The following is a 23,257-nucleotide window of genomic DNA, read 5'->3' as shown; positions in this document are numbered from 1 at the left end:
TGAATCTGTCTCTTGCCCAGTTTTTGATAGTGTTTGGAAAGCCGGCTGCCATACTTGATAAGGCTTGGCTATGGTAATACGCTAGGGCTCAGTTTCAAGAGCTGGTAGAGAGAGGAGGAAGCTGGGACTACGTGGGGCTGGAGTTAAGCTTGCTAACCCAGCTCGAGGGCAGATCACTCAATTGACTCCAACATAGAGAAGTCAAAGAGCCTTGCTTTGAGTCTGCATCAGCAGGCTAATAAGTCCAAAGCAGCCCTAGTGACCCTATCTTCAAAACCTATCTCCAAACCATTTCTATAGGTAATAATAATGAAATTGCAGCAAACATTTAATAGTCATTTAATAATGTGCCAGCTGCTATGTTATCTCATTTAATTTTCATTATCACCTTAAGAAGCAATGAATATAGTAACACCATTTACCAGCTTACTGTGTGCCAGAGGGTGCCAAATGCTTTTCATAGATAACAACATTTAGTTCTCTCAACCACCCTAAAGGTAGGTACTATTATCCCCATTTTACAAATGAAGTGAGCCAGCCACAGAGATTAGGTAATATGCCTAAAGTCTCTGGTAAATGACAGTGCTGGGCTTGGAACCCACAGTCTTTAACTTCCAAGGCCATACATCTAACCACTACATTTCCACTGCCTTTCCCATCCTTTTCTACTTCTCAAACTTAATGTATAGTGGACACATTCCTGATCAGTTCTTCTCTAAGTAACAGTTCATGCATACCTGCCGGCGTTTCAGCCATCACAGAGGTCTCTGGCTTCCTGGTCAATTGTTCTTCTCTTACATTAGCAGTATTGAGCCACTCCCCCCTCCCGCCCCCCCAATTTAAGTTTTGCTCATTGGTTTTGAATATCTCTTGCTGAATTACGTTGTTTACATGAATACACCATGCTAGGTTTTGTTTATATGCGCCTTCTTAACTGTTACTCTGAAATCTTACTTTTCAAGGTTCTCTACAATCATACTTTATTTTTCAATACTCCCAAACATGGATCAACAGTACAAGTCAAGCTGATCACTGTCCTCAATAGAAGCTATAACAGTTCTCACCTCTGCACCCTTGCTCTTTCCTGTTTGATATGCCTCTTTCACTGCTCTCCACCTCTCCAAATCCTATCTGTTCATCAAGGTTCAGCTCAACCCCTCCGTAAAGCCTACCTAACTACTAAGTCCTACTGCTCATTATTGTCTCTGAATGGAGGTAGCACTGTATTCCCTCAAAACACTTCGAATTTAATCATATTTGTTTTAAATTATTTCTATAAATGCTAGCCTGTATGATCCTTCAGGTAGGGATCTTTATTTACCCAGTTCTTGCCTTCTGCAGTATCAGTGAGTACCGTGTGATACAACTGAAAGAGCATTAAGGAGATGAAGGTTATTGTCCTGATCTGGTCCTAAGGAGTCTCAAACAAACTCTTGGGGAAACAAGGCCTCTGACACAAAGCCTATTTTTCTCATAATGTAAACAGTGCTATACAAATGGAAAGCTATTAAGACACCTTCAAGAACATCAGCTTATAATTCATAGGCTATCAGATGGTCTGTCAGTAAGATGAAACTATGCACCTCAGGGCTTCAGATCATCCGTCACAACGACAGTTCATTTTTATAAACCTCAAGACAGTACCATGTTATAAAATAAATATGAAAGTCCACTTTCAGAAAAGAAAGTGTGACTGAGTACAGCACACGGGTCACCAACAATGGATACCAGAGTGCAGTAATAAAATATAAGTCTATGTACAGTGTCACTTATCAATTTAGGCAAAGGGATTAATTTGTCACACTGCTGCCACTGCACTGGTAAAGTGAGGCAACTACAGTTAAGGGGAAATGGATATAGAGCACAGAGGCTAGAGCAATGCATGAAAGCAACAGGTGTCAAATGAAATCAGCAAATGTTTATCGAACATTTTATCAACAGGAAATCTAAAATAAGTGAGTTTTCCCTCAGTAAATTTTCAGAACTTGATGCACCATAAAATGCTGACAAAACTTCTGACTTACAGATTAAATTATGTAAAATACAGTCTGAAGGCTCTTTTTTATTCTAATTCTTTACATATTAGAATCAGCAGACACTAACAATATTATTCTGAACCTGGATTTGCATCAATCTGAAGTATGGCTGACAGGCTAAATATGAGAATAGAAAAAATAAAAAGAGCACTTCCTTCTTTCTTTTACAACCCAAATTGGTGAAAAAATACCCAATCATATCAACACTGTCTTTAGAGAAACAGGAAAGTATGGGAGAAAGGTTAAGTTTCCCCCAACCTCCAAACCAAAAAATAAGCCCAGCAATTGAAAGCATCTTGAAAACCACTTAGTAACACAGAAATTTACATTTTGACAACAGTAGGGTTAACTTTGATTCACAATTGTCTTTAATTGTGAACGTACCTAAAAACTTGTTTACAAAGCGGCAGAGTGGGAAAGTCTTTTAAAACACTCCAGTAACATATTCACCAAATAACACAGAACACTTATAGTACTGATCCTATTACTCAAAGCTGTTACTATACAACCATACAGATGTAGCACATCGTTGCACACACTTTATTCGGAATTCAGTACCGTGAAAACGTTTCTATAGGAGGTCAATACAATCACTTCTTGTCGATCTAATAACACTGGCACTGAAAGTGTGAATAACCCAAGGTAATGATGTCGTCACCAAGGGACGACAAGAATAGAACCCAAATCCCTTGACTCCCAAGCTTGTGTTTTCCACTAATTGTGCTCCTTTCTTCTCATCCGAGAGCATCAAGTGTAAAAGGTTGGAGAAGGCAGTGGACGCAAATGCGCCGAGTTCACGCGCTGGAGGCGGCACTGAAGGTCCCCAGGAATCACCCTTTGGCACTTTTCTTTTGTTTTGGCTGAGGACGATGAAAGCAGCGGCAACCACAAACCCCTGGGACCAAGAACTGGAACTAGGTACTGCCTGTTGCGGTAACTCTCTCTTCCTCATTTCGGGCCTTTCCTTTTCAGCCTCTCCCTTCCGGCAGCCCTCAGCTCTGCGTGCGCCGCTCCGCGTCTACCCGCTCCTTCTCTCCGCTCTGCACTCCACCGCCCGCGGGGCCCTAGCAAGACGGCTGCGCCGCTCGCGCCCTCCCGCCAGCCCCGCGTCCAGTCCTCGGGAGAGGTGTGCTGGGGGTCCCTAGCACAGGCGTTTTCTCTAGAAAAGGAGTGCTACTTAAGCATTATAAACATGTTTCAACTGTTAGAAACTTAAGCGCTGGGAACGGGGGCAGATACCAAGTCTGCTCTGCGTGGGTCTGTGTAGCTCGTCACGACAAAGCAAAGTCGAGCCTTTCTTTCTGGCTGGGAGCTCCACGCAGATCAGCATCCCCTGGGCAACCTCCCACTGGAGGACGCCTTTCGGAGCGCGCGTGTTTACACTTTTCCTAGACCGCGGGGGAGGAGACAGCGCCTGCCCACTCTGGGGGATTCCAAACCGTTACTCCGCCCGCCCGGGTGAGGCCAGCCCAACGGCCGAGCCTGCGCAGTAGGCGCGGCCGGCTCCAGGGCCCCGGCGCACTACAAGTCCCAGAAGGCAACGCTCCATGGGGGCGGGCGGCCGCCTTACCTGTCGCAAGCTTATTCCTCCGGCTACTACTGCTCTCCCTCTCCCCCGTTCCCGAGGGTCTCTCTCCACAGTTAAAAGGCTTCTTTCTCTCGAAGCACGTGAAAAGAAACCTTAGTAACCTCGACATCAAAGCTCTTCGCGTACTCGCTCTTTCTTCTTCTGCCCGAACTATGCCTGACTCCCTCACCGCAGTTGTGTAGCGGACGCCAGAGAAGGAGGCCCTGGCAGGCTAAAGCCCGGGCAACCTGGTCACACTTCCGCCTGGCGGGCTCCGAAAGGTAGCGCGCACGCGCTGGCTGCGACTCCGGCGCAGTTGATTTCCGCTCCCACTGTGCCCTGCGAGCCGAATCATGGATCACACTGGTAAGGAGGCGGAGGCAGTGGGGGTCTCGGTTCCATGCCCCCTTGGCCAGCCTGGGACTGGTCGCCCAGCAGGCATAGAGGGGTTACCCTCGCCCTACAGCACTGGGGTGTGGCGGTGAGAAAGAAATCGCACAGAGCTTTGCCCGCGCCCGGCAAGGGCCTGCTACTTCCCGGCCTACTCTCCGGCGTGATACCCACAGCCTCCGTGCCGGCAACAGCCTCTTCTTCTCTGGTTCTGCTGAGCTCCGAGCTGGGACGGCGGGCGGCGCGGGCCCGTGGGGAGGAGAGAGCTGGCTCTTCTCTTCTTCCTCCCGGGCGCTCTGCCCTACGTATGGGTACTGGCGGGTAGATTTCCAGTTTCGGAATGGGGGAAGCCTCCTTACGGTGGGAGTCGATGCGCGAGAGTGGGTTGGAGACTTCCTGCTGCCTTAGTCGGCTTTGGGCGGGTGCTGCGCTGCTCACCGCCGGTCTTTATTGTCTGTCCGGTCCTTTATGGACTAGAGGTGGGAGAATGGGGTCGAATATGGTTTTCGGAATCATACTCGGAGCAGCTTTTCTGCCTAAGCGCAAAGCATGCCCCGCGCTTCGGCTGTGGTCCTTACGCATCATTTGGGGACATTTACAAAGGAGAGCTTAAAATTAAGATATTCTTTTCTCCAAGTAAGAATGGCTCCACTCTTTGTTATGTGTTTTTTAGCTTTTGCTTTCTTGTGGTTTTTGGATGTTGAGTGAGTGCGCTTGCAGTTAGAAAGTGCTCTGTACAGTTATACGAGCTATATCACAAGTAGGGAAAAAAGGCTTTTTCTTGTATTAAGTATTGGTTAAGATATCCTTAGTTCATATATCTACTTAATTGTATAATTATGTATATGTAATGAGTGCTAGTCAACATGTAACTTATAGCATGTGCTGAATATCTGCAGACCTGGAAATGGAATGATGGAATGGTAAATAAGACGGACTGAGTCCTTGTCCCCATGAAAATTACATTTTATTGGGGAAGACACAATAGACAGGTTTTAAAATTTTTATTTATTTATTTTTTTCCCCCAAAGCCCCAGTAGATAGTTGTATGTCATAGCTGCACATCCTTCCAGTTGCTGTATGTGGGACGGGGCCTCAGCATGGCCAGAGAAGTGGTGCGTTGGTGTGCACCCGGGATCCGAACACAGGCCACCAGCAGCGGACCGGGAGCACTTAACTGCTAAGCCACCGGGCCAGCCCGATAGACAGGTTTTAAAAAACCTAAATGTTTACAGGTTGTGATGAGTGCTTTGAAGAAAATAAACGGGTGCTGTGGTAAAGACTAATTGGAGGAAGGTTAAGAGAGGATAGTCAGGGAAGGTCTCTCTGGAAAGGTAACATTTATAGCTGAGATCTGATGGATGAGAAGAACCTAGCCATGGAATAAATCAGGAGGAAAGCATTTCCAGCCAAGTACAGTCGTTCCTAGTTTTCTCCACGGGCGGATTGGTTCCAGGACCCCTCAACCGATACCAAAATCCGCGCACACTCAACACCCTTAGTCCTCCCTTGTTTCCCGGGATTCTGCTTCCGCAGATTCAGCCAACCGCGGGTCATAAACATAAGCACCTACAGGATCCACAGTTGGTTGAATCTGGGGGTGTGGAATTCTCAAATATGAAGGGCAGACTGTACAAAGACTCTGAAGTAGGAAAAGAAGAGTCTGAAGTAGACCAGTTGGCTGCAGCTTTAATTAGCATGAGGGAAAGAGCCCTGGGATGAGATTGGAAAGGAAGGCAGGAGTCAGGTTGTGTAAGACTTTGAAGGCCGTGGTAAAGTTTTGAATTTTATGTTAAGTGCCATATGAAGCCTTTGAACAGAAGTAGAGGAGGAACATAATCTCTCTTAAAAATATAATAGGTTGTTCTATGGAGAATGGTATAAGAGAGGGAGGAAAGAATAATAGAAAATAGACAGTTTAGGAGGTGGATGCAGTAGACCAGAAGGGAGTCTTGACTTAGTGAAGGTAGCTTGGTTTAGTGAAAAGGGGACTGGCAGATTCAATAAACATTTTGGTGTAGAACTCAAAACACTTGCTGATGGATTTGTTCAGAAGTATGTTAAAGAAAGGAGAGACGCCTGGATTTCTGGCATCTCTTTTTGAGCAGCTAGGTTAGTGCCCTTTACTAAGTTGGGGAAAACTTGGGGAGAAAAAGAGGCTTTTCTTTTTTTTTAAGGTGTAGAGGTGGGAATTGGGAAACAAGATTTTGGACTGCTAAGTATGAGATGTATATTGAGACATACAAGGGGAGATGTCAAGTGGCAATCAAAGGAAAGATCTGGGACTTAGTACCACATAGGTAATATTTTAAGGCATGAGAATGGATGATGAGATCACTTAAGGAAAGGGAATACAGAAGAGAAGAGGGCCTAGAAAGAACCAGGCTCTGAGGAACTTTGGTGTTTGGAAATTTTATAGAATTGAACTTCTGCAATCTTGATGTTAGAGTAGCAAACATTCAATGTTAGCAAAATATTTCTCATTTGAGCCTATTACTGGAATTGGGAGTCAAGCCCCTTCCACAGTTTAGAGGATGTTATGTTAGGAAATTGTAATATGGGTGGGTGTGTATCTGAATATTTAGTATCCTGCTTCTTTAAGTTAAAAGGTTGCCTAAGAAAATAAGTCATCCTAACGTGAAAATATTCACTAATGAGCTGATCACTTAAAAAATTAGTTCCTGGTCAGATATCCCTGCTCCTTAACATTAGTGTCTTTTCTATTCATTAGTTAATTTCATTATAAGTCAGTGTCTTTCATGTTTCATATCAGGAAACAGTATCAATGCTGTACATTGATTGTGATTACAAACCTTACAAAAGAATAAAGTTTTCATGACATTCATAAACGTGAATTTGATAACTATTTAAATCACAAATAAAATCATTGGCAAGTGAGGAAATGCCAGTTAGCCAGTTAATTGAAAACATTATGACAGGATAGGCATCTTAAAAGAATGATTTTAATATCAAAGAATTAAGAGAGACCCTTAGGGAAATTTACATAACCCTTGAATGTTATGCAAAAATGACTCATTTTGTGATCATGCTGAAAAAGTCAAACATAAAATGAAGGCTATCCTATGATGGTCTAACAGAATTTTGCCTGAAAAATTACTCCAAGAAACTCCCAGTTAACACTTGATTCATTCTTTGGTCGTTCTAAGAATTAGCACTTAGTTGTAACTGTAACCTAAATTTTGTAAAATATTTCTTGGTTCCTTTAATTCAAGATAAAATTCTTTTTTTTGTGTGAGGAAGATCAGCCCTGAGCTAACATCCATGCTAATCCTCCTCTCTTTGCTGAGGAAGACCAGCTCTGAGATAACATCTATTGCCAATCCTCCTCCTTCCCCCGCCCCCAAGCCCCAGTAGATAGTTGTATGTCATAGTTGCACATCCTTCTAGTTGCTGTCTGTGGGACGCGGCCTCAGCATGGCCGGAGAAGCGGTGCGTCGGTGCATGCCTGGCATCCGAACCCGGGCTGCCAGTAGCGGAGCGCGTGCGCTTAACCGCTAAGCACGGGGCCGGCCCCAAGATAAAATTCTAAATAAATCTTTTAAAAAACTATATAGAAGTGTTATTCCTTTTTAAAGTGGATTCACCTTAAATGGCCAGTTATATCTTTAGTTCTCACTTTGTGTATAATATCCAAGGACTTTTGTTATGGGCTTTATGTTTTTAGTTGGCATATTCAAAAGGAAATTGTGCCGTATGTTTTGATTTTTAATTAAAAAAAAACAAACCCAAGACAAACGCAGAATGATGTCACACTATTAAATGCTGTACTTTGTTTATAAACTTGCAGTCTGTGAGGTAGGCGGCAAGGTGTTAAGGGGCCACACGCAGGCTCTTGAAAGTCGTGGTAGGCTGTGCAAGCAGCAGTGTGACCTCAAGTGTTCAGGTGTTGTGAAAAGGACTTGTAGCAATGAAGTGTTGGTATTTTGATCATTCACCAAGGTAAACCTGTTGAGTCCTTTTTTTTTAATTCGTTATCTTTTATTTATTTATTTATTTTTTGCTGAGAAAGATTTGCCCTGAGCTAACATCTGTGCCAGTCTTCCTCTATTCTGTATGTGGGTCACCGCCACTGCATGGCTGACGAGTGGTGTAGGTCCGTGCCTGGTATCTGAACCCGTGAATCTGGACCACCGAAGTGAAGCTCGTGGAACTGTACACACTCAGCTGTGGGGCTGGCCCCATGTTGAGTCCTTTTAATTTCTGAAGGACAACATTGAACTGTTAACTAATCTGTCTACAACAACTTGCTCTTTTAGTTCTTTGGAAAATCAGAAATACCTCTTGAGCAAAAAAAAAATTCATCCTGTCATATCTGTCTTTTGGCCATTACGTTGCTTGTAGGTACTTTTACATAAATAAGCAGCTAGAGTGAAAGCAGAAGAAATACAATATTCAGCTTGCTAATACATTTGGTAAAGTGATGAAAGTTGATCAAATTGGGTTTATCCTAACTCAAGATTTTAGCTGTCCATGTAATCGTTTTTCCATGAATTTTTTAAAGGATTAGCTATTATAAAGGTAATAGTAGAAATTACCCTGGAAGATATTTAAATTAATTATTAAAGACCACATTTGAATTTTGTTCTGCATATTGTTCAGAAAGAGTGCAAAATCAGTGTGAATTTAACATGTGTCTGTAATCCTAGTAGCCTTGGAGGTCATTAGTACCACCAAGTTATTGCTTTTGAATTTGGCTTTGCTGAGTTTCATGTGGACAGTTTGGCTATGAGTCTCAATTGTACTGTCTCCTGCAGGAGCAGTTACAAAGCCTTGTTCAATAACTTGACATGTTTAAAACGTTAGTATTTAAAAAAATTATTTTATTTGCATTTCCTATGTTAGGGCATTTCCTTTTGTCTTTAGTTGGTAGGTGAATATTTTCTGTATCGTAATATCTTGTTATAGACTTGAAAAAAGGTGACTTTTAAGCTTCAAATGGAGTCAGTTCTATGAAATAATGCTACTGTTACTCATGAAGTGAGTTAACTTATTTCATAACTGATAACAAGCAGGGGCTGAGAAAGGGTCAGTTGTTTAGACCTAGTTGAAACCTTGCATCCTCCTAAACTGTGATTTCCTGTTACAATGCTAAGAGCACACTCACCTGTGTGTATCTAAAAATGTTACAGCACAAATACAAGATCATCTGTTTCTAGTAGTAAATGGTGTAATAATTTTTACTATATTCCTGAATGCTTTTTAGAAGAAATGTTTTGCCCTTAAGGGAATAATCACCTTCCTTAAAACTCAAGTTATTTAATTTTGCCGTTGTCAGTGTTAGTTTTTTGTTTCCAGTTTTATTGATTGTGCTGATAGAGGTTTTGTTAACTAAATTAATGAGTGCCTACTTTGCATGCTTGATGGAGATAGGGATGGTTTTCTTTCTTTTCTCCTTATCCTCCCTGTTACTCTTCTTTTTCTTCTTTTTAAAAATCTCTTATAGTTACTTCAAGACAGAGGTTCTTAGGAAGAGTTTTGTGTTTCTATAAACTCCTCTGGGATCATATGGAAAATTTTATAGTCCCTTTTTTTAGGGAGAGGTTCTGTAACTTGTCAACTTTTTAAAGGGTTCCATGTTTCAAAAAGCATTGCTTTAATAGTTTATTCAGAATAGAAAAAATTAGTACTTAAACTTAACATAATTAAAATCAGAACCCAGATATTCAAACTTTGATAATGTTGGATGTGTTGCTTGTGGCAGAATACTCTTCAAAAAGTAAAACTAAAAGAAATTACAACTTTTTTTCTAACAGACAATGAGTTACAAGGCACTAACAGTTCTGGATCATTGGGTGGTCTTGATGTTCGAAGACGAATTCCTATAAAGCTCATCTCCAAACAAGGGAACAAAGCCAAAGCTGCGCCTCGGACTCCAAGGACTGTGAACAGGATGCCTGCCAAGGCTCCACCTGGGGATGAAGGTAATTTGTTTAAGCAGCAGGTCCAAAAGTCTTTCTCGTGTATCCGATTCCACTAAATAGCCCATGGGATCTTAGTTACTTATAGGTACTTTTTTTTTTATCTTGCATACTCTCTTTATTCTTCAATCTTTTGGTTTGACATCTCATTTTGGAATGTCATACTTTTCTCTCCCTTTATAAATATATTTGGTTTAGTTTCTTTTGTTGTTGAAAGTAACACTGCCTATTCTTAAGTAAAAAAAGTAAACAATATAGCAGAAAGCATAATGTTTAGAAGTAAAAGTTGTCCCTCTCTCTCCACAGTCCTTCTCCTCCAAAATAATCTGTTACGACTTTTTTGTAGTTACTTTTTTATGTATAACTACACTTTTTTCATGTAAGATGCATTTGAGCTTTTGCCTTAGCAGTATGTACAGGTACCTCATTTAGGAAGATAGGTTTAGGTACTTCATTTATGGATATGCCATAATTTATTTAACAATTTTTCTGATTTTTTGCTGTTAAAAACAATGTTGCATAGATATGGAGAACAGATTGGTGGTTACCAGAGGGAAGGGGATAGAGGGAAGGCGAAATGGGTAAAGGGGCACATGTGTACAGTGACGGCTGGCAACTAGACTTTTGTAGTGGTAAACACAATGTAGTCTATACAGAAGTCGAAATATAATGATGTACACCTGTAATTTATTTAATGTTACAAACCAATGTTACGTTAATTAAAAACAAAAAAACCAATATTGCAATAAATATCCTTGTACATGTAGCTTAGTATGTGTACTTTGTAGGATTTAAACTTTGCATGAATTTTGGGCATTTTAAAACCTGTTGAAGACACTGCATTTTACAATTTAACAGATATTATCAAATGGCTCTTCAAAAAAAGTACATCAGTTTATACTCCTACACACCAATATTGGTACTATTAACTTTAAAAAATTTTTCTTTTGATATACTTTCCTTCAAGTAAGATTGCATATCTTTTCGTAGAATTGGTCATTTCTTTTGCCTAGGATCTACCCGTTGATATCCTTTTCCTGTTTTTTCTGTTTGGTTGTCTTTCTCTTGATTTTTATGAGTTCTTTGTAAATTAATAAAATTGGCCCTTTGTCATACATTGTGCCTATCTCCCATTTGTCTTTTGAATTTTGTATGTAAAATTTTTATTGTAGAGAAGCTTGAAGATTCTATGTAGTCAGATAGCCAGTCTTTTCTGTTACGACTTCTGGGTTTTATGACATTCTTAGAAAGGCCTTTCCTGTATTCCGTGAGTATGAAAGTTTTCTCATCTTTCTTTTTAGTACAGGCTCAGCAAATCTGGCCCTGTTTTTGTAAATAAAATTTTATTGGAACACAGCCATGCCCATTCATAAAAATATTGTTTATGGCTGCTTTCACACTATAATAGCGTAGCTGAATAATTGAGAGAGACCATATGGCCTACACAGCCTAAAATATTTACTTATCTGGTTTTTTACAGAAAAAGTTTGCTGACCCCTGCTTTGGAACATTTATAGATATGTATTTGGTTATTAAAAAAAAAAAAAGTGGAGGGGCCGGCCCGGTGGCGCAAGCGGTTAAGTGCGCGCGCTCCGCTGCGGCGGCCCGGGCTTCGCTGGTTCGGATCCCGGGCGCGCACCGACGCACTGCTTGGTAAGCCATGCTGTGGCGGAGTCCCATATAAAGTGGAGGAAGATAGGCACAGATGTTAGCCCAGGGCCGTCTTCCTCAGCAAAAAAAGAGGAGGATTGGCGGATGTTAGCTCAGGGCTGATCTCCTCACAAAAAAAAAAAAAAAAAAAGTGGAGTCTGGCTCTATTTTTTTCTCTAAAACAGCTAGCTATTTGTCCCAACCCTTGAGTAATCTGTCTTTTCCTTGTTAAATAGGAATCCCACCATTATCATATATTCAAGTTCTAAAAGTATTTGTGTCTATTTCTAAGATTTTCTGTTGTATTCCAGCAATCTGCTTATTTTTTTTTTTTTTAGAATCAAACTGTTTTAATTATACCTTATGTTATGGTTCCTTTTATTGTAGGGTATCTCTCTCCACCTAAACAGGTATATTTGAATTCAAATATTATAAATCATGGTACTAGTAACTTAGGGCTGCTGCTGCACTATTATAACCTATGGTACCCCTCTTTGGCCTTTCTGTTTTTTTTTTTTTTTTTTGGGTGAGGGGGATCAGCCCTGAGCTGACAGCCGTGCTGAGGATGTCTTTTTTTTTTGCTGAGGAAGACCAGCTCTGAGATAACATCTATTGCCAATCCTCCTCCATCTATTGCCAATCCTCCTCCTTTTTTTCTTCCCCAAAGCCTCAGTTGTATGTCATAGTTGCACATCCTTCTAGTTGCTGTATGTGGGACGCGGCCTCAGCATGGCCGGAGAAGCGGTGCGTCGGTGCACGCCCGGGATTTGAACCTGGGCCGCCAGCAGCAGAGCGCGCGCGCACTTAACCGCTAAGCCACGGGGCCGGCCCCGGCCTTTTTGTTTTTTAAATAATTTTTAAACACTACACAGGAATGTAAAAATAAATTATTGTTGTAATAAATCCAAAAGCTAAAATCGCTTTTCTACGTTTCCTTTGAGGTATCCCTTCATCCCTTCTCCCCCAGCCCACACCCTTTTCTAGAGGAAACTACTGTTACCAGTCTCTCTCTTAATAGGGCAGACTAAGGCTGAAGATAATTTTTGGATACTTCAGATTTACCTCTCTGGTATAAAAAAAAAAAAAATTTATTTTTTTCCCCTAAAGATTTGATTTTTGGGGGCAGGTTGAACTACTCTGAAAAATGATAGTGATCCTAATTTCCTTGGCTGTTGTGCTCAATAATTTTTTGTTTTAGATAAATAGGAAAAACTGATTTTCCTTACTTTGAATTTTAAATGACACCAGCTTTTATAAGTTATAAATGGGCCATATAAGAGCCTAGAGTCACTCATTTGTAACTTATAAGAACGCCCTTTGAACTCCACATTTGTATTGGAGGTAATTAGATAGCTGTACACTGGAGTGTCTATATCAGCTTCAAAAAATTCTTGCGTGTGTGTGTGTGTGTGTCCGTGTCCGTGTCCCCATGTCCGTGTGTCCATCTGTGCACAGGTGCTGTAGTTTAGCCCTGTGGGTGGAGTTACAAATGTTACAAATGTGTGCTTTGGCTACTCTGTTTACCAGTACTAGGGCCAAGAGTCGTGAGAAGCCTGGCACTTTGGAGGGATAGATTTGTCTTCTCAGCTTTACTTTAGGTAATTGGATTCTACCTAGACTCCCCATCAGACTTTTCACTTGTTCTTTTCCTCTGCATGAGATGAGAGGATTATCATCAACTTTTTAATTAGGTCAGAGAAATTGAGGCCATTTGATCTTCATATTGTCTTAAGTTTATTGATTTTGATATATGCAGTGTAGGGGAGGATACTTGTAAGTGGATATGATATGGCTTCTGCTGTTTGGGTGATTAACCAGGGAGAGGTTGTAATTGAAAGGATGAAGTATGAATATGTTTTTTCTAAAATCAGGCTCAGTTTAAGGCAGAAGGAGAGGATACCTAATTTACTAAGTCATAAGAAAATCTGCAGAATTCTTTATGTTTTCATGATATTGTTTTGGTAATAAAATCAACCTCTTGCAGCATGACACCACTTTTTTAGATAGATTAGAATAAATAGTGATCAGTATCTTAAAAATTTGTGCAATAAGCATGTAAATAGTAAAGTTTTATACTAAAGATAGTCTGGTGAATTAATAAGAGCACTTGAATGGGAGTGAAGAGATCTGAGGTCTGTTTCTGGCTCTGCCACTAATCTTCTGTGTGTTATTATGGGTCTCCATACTGCAGTATTCTCAATTATGAAGTAAGAGTTGGACCAGATGATTGCCAAGATTGTTTCTAGCTGATGTTTTAGACTAGTCTTGATTATCTTGTTCTTAGACAAGCTTTGAAAGGCATCAGGTGGGCTTTTTAGTGAACAGGCCTGTTTGCCGTGTACATGTACTTCAAAAATGAATTTAAGATTTGAAAAGTTAATAGGTAACACTTTCTTTTCTCAGAAGGATTTGATTATAATGAAGAAGAACGGTATGACTGTAAAGGGGGCGAACTGTTTGGAAATCAGCGAAGATTTCCTGGACACCTTTTTTGGGACTTTCAGGTATAATTAAAATTAAAAATTTTATTAGAACAATAACATATTTTATTAGAACAATTCAGAATACATAAAGAATGGTATGAACTTTTATTGTAGCTATGCCTTTTGGCACACACAAATCATTTGTTTATTAATACCATATTTTCACCATTTCCAGAAATAATCTGAAGTAATTTTCAGTAAAGTCAAGTAAAATCAGTGACTATAAACACTATTTAAGAAAACAAACAAAGTAATGGTGATACAGCTAATGGTGTGGAATATGTGGAGATTATACCAAGAAACTTTTATTTCTAATTGTTTTAACAACTTTTATAAAATACTGACCAATTCATTATGTAAATTATAGATATAATTTTTAGAAATGTCTAAAAATGAAATTTTAATTATATTGTTTCAACAGATAAACATCTTAGGTGAAAAGGATGATACACCAGTTCATTTCTGTGACAAATGTGGATTGCCTATTAAAATCTATGGGCGAATGGTAAATATAACTAAATTAAATTCGGTTTTGTAGATGTAAACATTTGCCTAGAGGTAGGATTCTGAAATTTTAGATAGATTAGTAGATAGATTTTAGTCATTTAGTAGATAGATAAGTCATTGTTTAATGACTAAGTTTGTGACATTTGAAATAAGTATGAAATAGCTAAGGGAAATTTTCAGATAATATGCATTTAATATAATTACCTTGACAAATTCTTGAATTGCTTTTAAAATATTTATTAATTAAGGAAATAAACTTCTGAAAACTCATTTCTTTGGACTGTTTGCTATCTGTTAGTTAACATTCTAGTTTATTAAGGAAAAATGTTTTTTTCTTGTTTAAGAGAATAAAATCAGTTATTCATTTCTGAAGGCTATAATTTTTAATGTCAAACTGAATTTAAAAATAATATTTATAATTTCTGAGAAGTGAATTCTAATCACTAAAAAAAATTACAAGTCTAACTGTAATTTTATAGTAATTTTTGCTTTTTTTTTTTTTTTTGTGAGGAGGATCAGCCCTGAGCTAACATCTGCCAATCCTCCTCTTTTTGCTGAGGAAGATTGGCCCTAGGCTAACATCTGTGCCCATCTTCCTCTACTTTATATGGGATGTTGCCACGGCATGGCTTGACAAGCGGTGCGTCGGTGCGTGCCCGGGATCCGAACTCGGGGCTGCTGCAGTGGAGTGCGTGCACTTAACTGCTACGCCACTGGGCCGGCCCTTGTAGTAATTTTGACACATCCTCCTTTAAAAAAAGATAGTTTTACGTTTGTGTTTGAAAAAAATTGAATTTAATAATATATCTGTGATGATAGAAGGCATGGATTGTGCACTATTGCTTTGCTGTATAACATAGCTAGATAACAGTAATGGACTGTGAGTTTTAAAATGGTCTAACATCATTTTACTGTGTACTTCTGATTTATTTTTAGATTTTTATAAGTTCATTAACTTAAGACTACCAGGGAAAAATGCTACTTATATTAAATGTAGGAGATAGTTGTTATTTTACTGCTTTGGAATAGTGTCTGGAGGAACAGGATAAGATAAAACATGGTTACAGTATTCTTCTTCAGGAGCTTTTAACCTTTAGGGACCATGGATGAACTTCCCAGGGTTTATACCTCCAGAAAGTGTGAGCAGAGGTGCATGTATACATTTAGTGGGTAAAGGGCCAAAGCTTTCATCCCATTCTCAAAGGGCTTTGTGACTGAAAAAGGTCAACTGTTGCTTTTCTATAATTAGTACTTAATAAATGTTCATTTTAACAAACAGTTCTCAAGTGCCTTCCATGTCTAGGTTACTGTGCTTACTGTTATTTTTTTATGGAAATGTTTGAAGTTGCTCTGTGCTTAACTGTAATATGTTTTTGTTCACAGATTCCATGCAAGCATGTTTTTTGCTATGACTGTGCTATTTTACATGAAAAAAAGGGAGATAAAATGTGTCCAGGGTAAGATCATCATTACATTTTTAAATAAGAAAGTTTGTGATATAATGAGTTATAGTCTAGGTTAAAGGTCAGGGTGTGGTGTAAGCCAGCAGCAGAATGTCAAATGTGTAGACATGGCTGATCTTTCTCTATGAGCCCACAGTTGGTCTTAGCCATCTCCTTAGGATAGAGCTAGGTAGCTGTTACCTGTCAGTTCAGATTGGCCAAAATGACAAAATATATTTGCTATCACAAAATTAGCATTACAAGCCAAAAACAGTTATTTTCTTTTTTTGATGGGATACTAGAGAGAGCCAGTATTGCATAGTGATTGAGAGCAGACTGGAGTTAGAATTCTTGTGTTCAAATCCCTGTTCTGCCGTTTGTTAGCTGTGTGATATAGGCTGTTTCTTCATCTGTAAAATGGAGCTAATAATAGTGCCTACCTCCCTGGGTTATTATTAGAATTAAATAAGTTAATATATGCGTAGCACAGAGTAAGTGCTATGTAAGTATAAGCTCTTATTTATTGCGTTCAAATCTGATTGTTATGTCTTGAGTTTATCTTAGAACACCATCATGGCATTGACTCAAAAGTTATGAAGATCTAGAGATCTTGGTTGATATTGATTCATTTTTGAATAGGCTTGAAGGATCTAGAATAAACTAGGAATTTTTATATCAATTTAGAACCCCTGATAGAAGGCTTGAGAAAAGCTTTGAGAGACACTTCCTTGGAACAACTGTAGGCTTCCTGTATTCCTTATAACCTGTATCAGAAGCTGTCCCAGGATTCATGATATTGGTTGATAATAAAGCTATGGACAGTTGTAAGGGATGATTTCTTTTTATGGTGTAGGAAGATTGGATCATTGGGAGGGAAAGGATGAGTCATAACAACTAATTCTCTTGGCATATTTTTATTAGCCCTTTAACAGATTATAAAATCTGTAGTGTGGATTTGAAGAATATTTTCTCCCTGCAATTATAATTGAGAGAGTTATGAAATTGAAAGTGCATATTCACTTGTTTGCCTAATTTTCTCTAGTGCCTAATTTTCCAACGCAGTTTACATTCACTTTAAATTATATAGTAAATTTGATTATTTCATTGGAAAAAAGGATTTTAGATGTTATAAAACACTATGTAGAGGATATTAAAAGGTTTTCTTTCTTATATAAATGTTCTAATGATAATATTTAAAAGATAATTTAGTTTTCAAGGTGTTAAATGTAACTCTAGTAGACACCTTACTGGTTGGCCCTTAGCTATTTTAGAATATAAGCCTATCTTGATTAACAAACCCAGATCAGAAAGTGAAGAAATGGCAACCCAAGTTAATGTAAATATTATATACTACTGCTTTTAATCACCCAAGAGAAAGTGCCTCACATCTTGTTACTGTGGAGCTATTTCTGAGCTTATAGCCAATTAGAAGAAAATCTTGGAAGTGTGCCGAATGGCCACTAAAGGGAAGCCTACTAGTATCAAGGAGTGCCAGCCTTGCAGCAAAGATGGAAATATAGACACAACTCAAAATCAAGAGTATAGAGCCATTTAATATAGTGTTAAATGATATGACACATATATTCAATGATAATAACTTATATCTGTACATGTATAGTGCTTAACTAGTGATTAAACACTGTCACCTTGATTATGCCATTTATCTTAAGGATACTCTTTTAAGTAGGGTGAAGTAGATATAAAAACATTGTGAGGGGGCCGGCCCCGTGGCTTAGCGGTTAAGTGCTTGCGCTCCGCTACTGGTGGCCCGGGTTCGGATTCCGGGCGCGCACCGACGCACCGCTTCTCCGGCCATGCTGAGGCGGTGTCCCACGTACAGCAACTAAGAAGGTGACATACAACTATCTACTGGGGCTTTGGGGAGAAAAAGGGAAATAAAAGGAGGAGGATTGGCAGTAGATGTTAGCTCAGGGCCGGTCTTCCTCAGCAAAAAGAGGAGGATTAGCGTGGATGTTAGCTCAGGGCTGATCTTCCTCACAAAAAAAAAAAAACAACATTGTGAGTTAGGTAAAGTAGATGTTTAACCCCGTTTTACAGATGAAGAAACAAACAAAAAGATTAAATGACTTTAAGGCTACAGAGCCATTACTTGATCCCAGTTCTTCTGATTCCTTGTTCAGTTCTCTTTCCACTATTTCAAGAAGACTTAGAGGCAAGAGTGGATTTAATACAATGAATGAAGAATAGTTATAATTTTGACCCTGAGTCATTAAGAAAATGCTTAGTTAAATTTAGTGCTTACAATGTAGAAAGGCAGGAGTGTGTAACGCTTTAGTAGTAAATTTGTCTACAATTCAGAAAGATCCCTTTCTTAAGGGACTCAGCTCAGGGATTCAGTCAGGGTTTGAATTTAAATTGTTTATGTTGTTTGATGTTAAGAATCCTGATGATTAGGATGATCTTATTCATTTTTGTAGTCCTTGCAGCTTTTTCTACTTAATGTCTTCCACTTAGTATTAAGTATTTGCTTAGCAAATACTGATTGCTGAATAAATACTGTGCAAGTTTAAATTTCCTGATTGTGACATCCTTTGGTTTGCCCTTCCTGGTTTTTTGGCAAATGGATGCAAAACATAGAATTGTTTGAGACAGTCAGATAAATTCGAGGTCTTGGGAAGAAGAAGGTCTTTTCCTAAAACATATTCTATTTGATAAACACTTAATTTTTCTTGTATTAAGAGTTCTGAGGTTGATAGAGATGCTGATGCTGCTTAATAGCAAACAGACAACAGAGTGGGAAAGATTAAAGGTTCTCTTATAGTAACTATAACTTTTAAATGTGAACTTTTGCAATATTTTCCATAACAAATTTTAAAAATAGGCGTATCTTTGAAATTAAGTGCATTATTTTTATAGTCTGTTTTTAGTAAATCAATTTTTTTCCCCTTCTTATTTAGCTGTAGTGATCCTGTGCAGCGAATTGAGCAGTGTACACGAGGTTCTCTCTTCATGTGTAGCATTGTTCAAGGGTGCAAGAGAACATATTTGTCTCAGAGAGACTTACAGGCTCATATCAACCACCGCCACATGAGAGCTGGAAAACCTGTTACCCGTGCTTCACTTGAAAATGTTCATCCTCCTATTGCCCCACCACCAGCTGAAATCCCTGATCGTTTTATAATGCCGCCAGACAAGCACCACATGAGCCATATTCCGCCAAAGCAGCACATCATGATGCCACCACCTCCTTTGCAACACGTGCCACATGAGCACTATAATCAGCCACATGAGGATATTCGTGCTCCTCCAGCAGAATTGTCCATGGCTCCACCTCCACCTCGTTCGGTCAGTCAGGAAACCTTTCGTATTTCAACAAGAAAACACAGCAATTTAATAACTGTCCCTATTCAGGATGACTCAAATTCAGGTGCTAGAGAACCACCACCTCCTGCCCCAGCACCTGCTCACCATCATCCTGAATATCAGGGTCAACCAGTGGTATCGCACCCTCATCATATTATGCCTCCACAGCAACATTATGCACCACCCCCACCTCCTCCACCACCAATAAGCCATCCAATGCCACATCCTCCCCAGGCTGCAGGTACTCCTCACTTGGTTTATAGTCAAGCTCCACCTCCACCAATGACCTCTGCTCCACCACCAATAACCCCTCCCCCTGGACATATTATTGCCCAGATGCCACCTTATATGAATCATCCTCCTCCAGGACCTCCCCCACCTCAACATGGTGGTCCACCTGTAACTGCACCCCCTCCTCACCATTATAATCCTAACTCTTTACCCCAGTTCACTGAAGATCAAGGAACTCTGAGCCCTCCATTTACACAACCAGGGGGAATGAGTCCTGGTATATGGCCTGCACCAAGAGGGCCACCACCTCCTCCACGAATGCAGGGTCCGCCTTCTCAAACCCCACTTCCTGGACCACATCATCCAGATCAGACAAGATATAGACCGTATTACCAATGATTATAGTATTTTGAACTGAAGATATGATGAGGAAAAAAACTTATGTATAGTCAATCTTTTAATTCAGCTTTGACTGTTTGGGGAAGGGAAAGCACCTCTTAACTGAGGTGGCTGTAAAACACTTAGGGTCTTGTCTCTTAAAATGGTTTTAAATCTTGACCTTAGGATTGATTTCAAGTACTATACTGTAGTGCAGATAAGTGGCTCAGTTGAGCACAGTTATATTTTAACAACTTTGTTCCCTTAGAGTGGTAAATTGACCCAGAGGTGACCATTTGTAAAAAAGTTGAAAAAAAAATTTTCATTGTTCCACTTTCAAAAGTATTGCTTTTGTTAAACCCAATGTTTAGTTTTTCTTGTGATACATTTTGTTAACCTGTGTAAAAGGATTAAATTTCAATATGGTTGTAAAAATGCTATTTTTATGTGAATTTAAGTGCAGCCACATACTGTTTTTTAAAACCATATGTTTTACCACTAATTTCCGAAAGTTACAATAAAATCCTGAAAGTAAAAATCTACTAGAATTTACTGTAAGGCAGACTGTTAAATGGTAGAGAATTATTTCACATTTTAGGCACTGAAATTTTGAGGTATATTAAGTATATAATGCACTTCACTTGGATGCCTTTTCCTTTTTAGGCAGCCTCAGGAGCACCAAAATACATTGGAATTCCAGTATACTAAGATATATTTGTGTTTGTAATATTAAAAGGCATTATTACTAAATATTTGAAAAGATAATGGCCAAAGTAATTAACTCTACAGGCTCCAAGCTGTTGGGGATGCTGTCACTTGTTAATGCTTTTTACTAAATGGTTGGAATCACATGATGCACCACCCTTAGTAATCTTAAGTAGCATTATTTTATAGAACTGTTTAAATGGTGTTTAGATAAAGTGTGTTCTGCTCTGCTCATTAAATATTTAGGGCTGAATAGGCTTTAAATAATTTCTCATTTCGTAGTAGAGCTTGATTCTCTGCTTAAGTGGGTTCTTGTTTATTGGGTTTTGAACTGTAATTTGAATGCTGTGGAGGGATTTGAATACTGTATTAATGAAGGACATTGTAATCACAAACTTGCATTGCTCAGGTTTCATTACTGTGTGATAAGGGTTATTTCTCTAACTTGAAATTTAAAAACTATTAATCATTTTCTGTTCCTTTTATTGGTTAAACAGTCTAAAACTTGCAACATTTTAGCATGGCGTCAACAGTGAAGACTACCATATGATTTTGTATTGGAGAAGAGAAAAGTAATGACTAAATTGTGAATTTCAGTGCTTTATAAGGTGCCTTTAGAGTCAGCTTTTGCATTATAGGGGGCTTGTTACAGTCCAGCTAAGATGACCACTTACAGTTTATACAGAGCTCATATGTATAAATCAACATTCTTAGGGTGTTATTATATATCCTTTGAATAAACCCCTGTGAAGTATTTCCTCTCCCCTAAAATGGTGCATAATATAAACATGAAATGTGTAGTATGCAGATATCATTTATTAAATAGTTTGTAGTGTATAAATTTAGAACATATTTCTTTTTGACAAAGGGTGAACTGATTGCTAATTTACCATTTAATTCTGTCAGGTACAGGAAAAACAATTTCTCATCTTGGATAATCGGATGCAAAGTCATCTATGAACTTAGAGCTGAAGTTAGACATAATATAAATGGCCATTTCAACTTTGACCAGCTGAAAATAACTAATACACTTTTTTTTAAGTTAAGTAAGTGATTTTTCATACCTAGCAGTTTGAGAGTCCAGTGTTAATGCAATATTTCTAGTGAGAAATTCTTGTTATTAGAAGCATGGGAGTGAAAAAGTGTGAAATGGCGGTGGTAAGTGCTTCTATTATATTACTGTAGGTACTCAGACTGGTGCAAACTTGATTCCCTTTCACGCCCTATTTAGGAAGTGTTAAAATATTACTACTGAAAATCCAATACCATTCTTTGTTTCATGTAATAAGAAAATAGCCAAATTCACTTTAGAGCTTCTCAACTATTTATGAAGAGCTCTCCTGTTTTTGTTGAAATCCACTAGAGTTGACTGGTATAAAACCACTTAGCCTATGTATTGAACAAAAAAATTAGTATCATAAAATTCCACATGGTAGGAGAATTCTCGTAGGCTTTTTAAAAAATGATTTATTTTCAGTTAGGTTTAAGAAATATATGTTATGCGGGAGGCAGATCAGATGAATGTGTTGTAGCAGACAAAATTTTTAAATGGTGTTAGACTTGAATTCATCCAGTTTGAATGAGGGTGGGTGGGTAGAAAGCAAAATTCCTGTTAGTGTTTCTTTCTTTAAGGAAAAAGATGTGAATTCCAGCCTTATTTCAGGGAAGACTTGGAAGCTATGATGGACATGAGTCTAAATTAAATGTATGTATGTTTCGTTATATTGCTCTGAAGACTACTGAGGTGGCAGTTTAATTCTTAAAAACAATAAAATGGAAGCATCAATACTATTTTGCCTAGATGAATTTTTACATAATGGTGATACCTTTGGGAGAATGCAGAATTTTCTGTGTTTATGTTGATAAAACATTTACAGTACAATTAGATTAACTTTTTTAGAGAATAAAACCGGCAAGTTGAATGTTAATATTTCTTCAGTGGCATGCTTGTTCACAGTATAATATAGTATTGGGGGAAATACTAGTTGCCAAGACCATGAAAAACTCTTTATATCCATTTTGCCCTTTAAAAGCCACTTGCTCAAAATTATTGTATAAATACTAACTAGATACCACTGAAATAGATAAATGGAAAACATATTTGAACCTATTTTTAAACTCAGAATAAGTGACTTGATTGTATGAAGTATACAGGGCTGCTTTATGCTTTGTTCTGCCAGACATACTGCAAGAGTATCTTTCATACATCTTTTTGGAAAAGCCTTATAGTCCTATGTATCGTAAAATTTTTGAAAAAGCTTTATGAGTACATGAAAAAAACTAACAAGTACTTAAAAATATACTTTTCTAATTATTAGATTAGCATCAAATTAGTATATTGACTTTGAGGTTTGACAATCATACTCAAACATACCAAATTCTGAGTGAAGTAGATTAATTTTTTGTCATTGGTTTGTAACTAAATTGTGGCTTAGAAACCAAGTAGAATTTACTTGTTACAATATATGCACATCTAACAAAGCAATATTGGATATACTGAGCTTAAAGGGGAGAGAGAGATAAGCCAGTTAAAATACTTGGTAGTGATACTAATAAAACCATTTGGATTTTCAAACATTTTTTATTTTGATTCATGCCCCTTCAG

At 38.6% G+C, this 23,257-nt stretch overlaps 1 protein-coding gene and 1 long non-coding RNA gene across 9 annotated transcripts in view; one reads left to right on the top strand and one right to left on the bottom strand.

The window, feature by feature from the left end:
• Window positions 1–3,853, bottom strand: part of LOC131392938 (uncharacterized) — a 49,195-nt gene extending 45,342 nt beyond the window's left edge. Inside the window, exon 1 of one of the 5 annotated variants that reach the window (XR_009215811.1) lies at window positions 3,607–3,853. This is a non-coding gene — a long non-coding RNA (uncharacterized LOC131392938). The remainder of the gene's footprint in view (window positions 1–3,606) is intronic. The other 4 variants (XR_009215812.1, XR_009215814.1, XR_009215815.1 and 1 more) reach the window with 4 other exon arrangements.
• CBLL1 (Cbl proto-oncogene like 1) lies at window positions 2,830–22,443 on the top strand. Of its 4 annotated transcripts, none has more exons than XM_058523215.1 (6): window positions 2,830–2,954; window positions 9,768–9,935; window positions 13,986–14,086; window positions 14,487–14,570; window positions 15,956–16,029; window positions 18,933–22,443. In XM_058523215.1, exons 1-6 carry the CDS (start codon window positions 2,906–2,908, stop codon window positions 19,966–19,968), a joined length of 1,512 nt encoding a protein of 503 aa, XP_058379198.1. In that variant the 5' UTR covers window positions 2,830–2,905; the 3' UTR covers window positions 19,969–22,443. The 4 variants fall into 4 exon arrangements, with proteins under 4 accessions (XP_058379198.1, XP_058379216.1, XP_058379206.1 ...); XM_058523233.1 differs by lacking the exon at window positions 2,830–2,954 and adding an exon at window positions 3,867–3,969 and having other exon boundaries at window positions 13,989–14,086; XM_058523223.1 differs by lacking the exon at window positions 2,830–2,954 and adding an exon at window positions 3,867–3,969.
• Window positions 22,444–23,257: the final 814 nt, after the last annotated feature.

Source organism: Diceros bicornis, chromosome 3 (assembly GCF_020826845.1).
Source record: "Diceros bicornis minor isolate mBicDic1 chromosome 3, mDicBic1.mat.cur, whole genome shotgun sequence".
In the NCBI taxonomy this organism is placed as follows: Eukaryota; Metazoa; Chordata; class Mammalia; order Perissodactyla; family Rhinocerotidae; genus Diceros; species Diceros bicornis.
Note: the sequence above shows the minus strand (reverse complement) of the source record. Positions and strands in the feature narration are given on the sequence as shown.

Bases quoted from the DNA above. Each gene is read 5' to 3' on its own strand.
- CBLL1 (XM_058523205.1), top strand. From the start codon at position 4,004: ATGCCCCCTTGGCCAGCCTGGGACTGGTCGCCCAGCAGGCATAGAGGG. The intron at 14,087-14,486 runs GTATAATTAAAA...TTGTTTCAACAG, and splicing joins ACCTTTTTTGGGACTTTCAG to ATAAACATCTTAGGTGAAAA. The intron at 14,571-15,955 runs GTAAATATAACT...TTTTGTTCACAG, and splicing joins TTAAAATCTATGGGCGAATG to ATTCCATGCAAGCATGTTTT.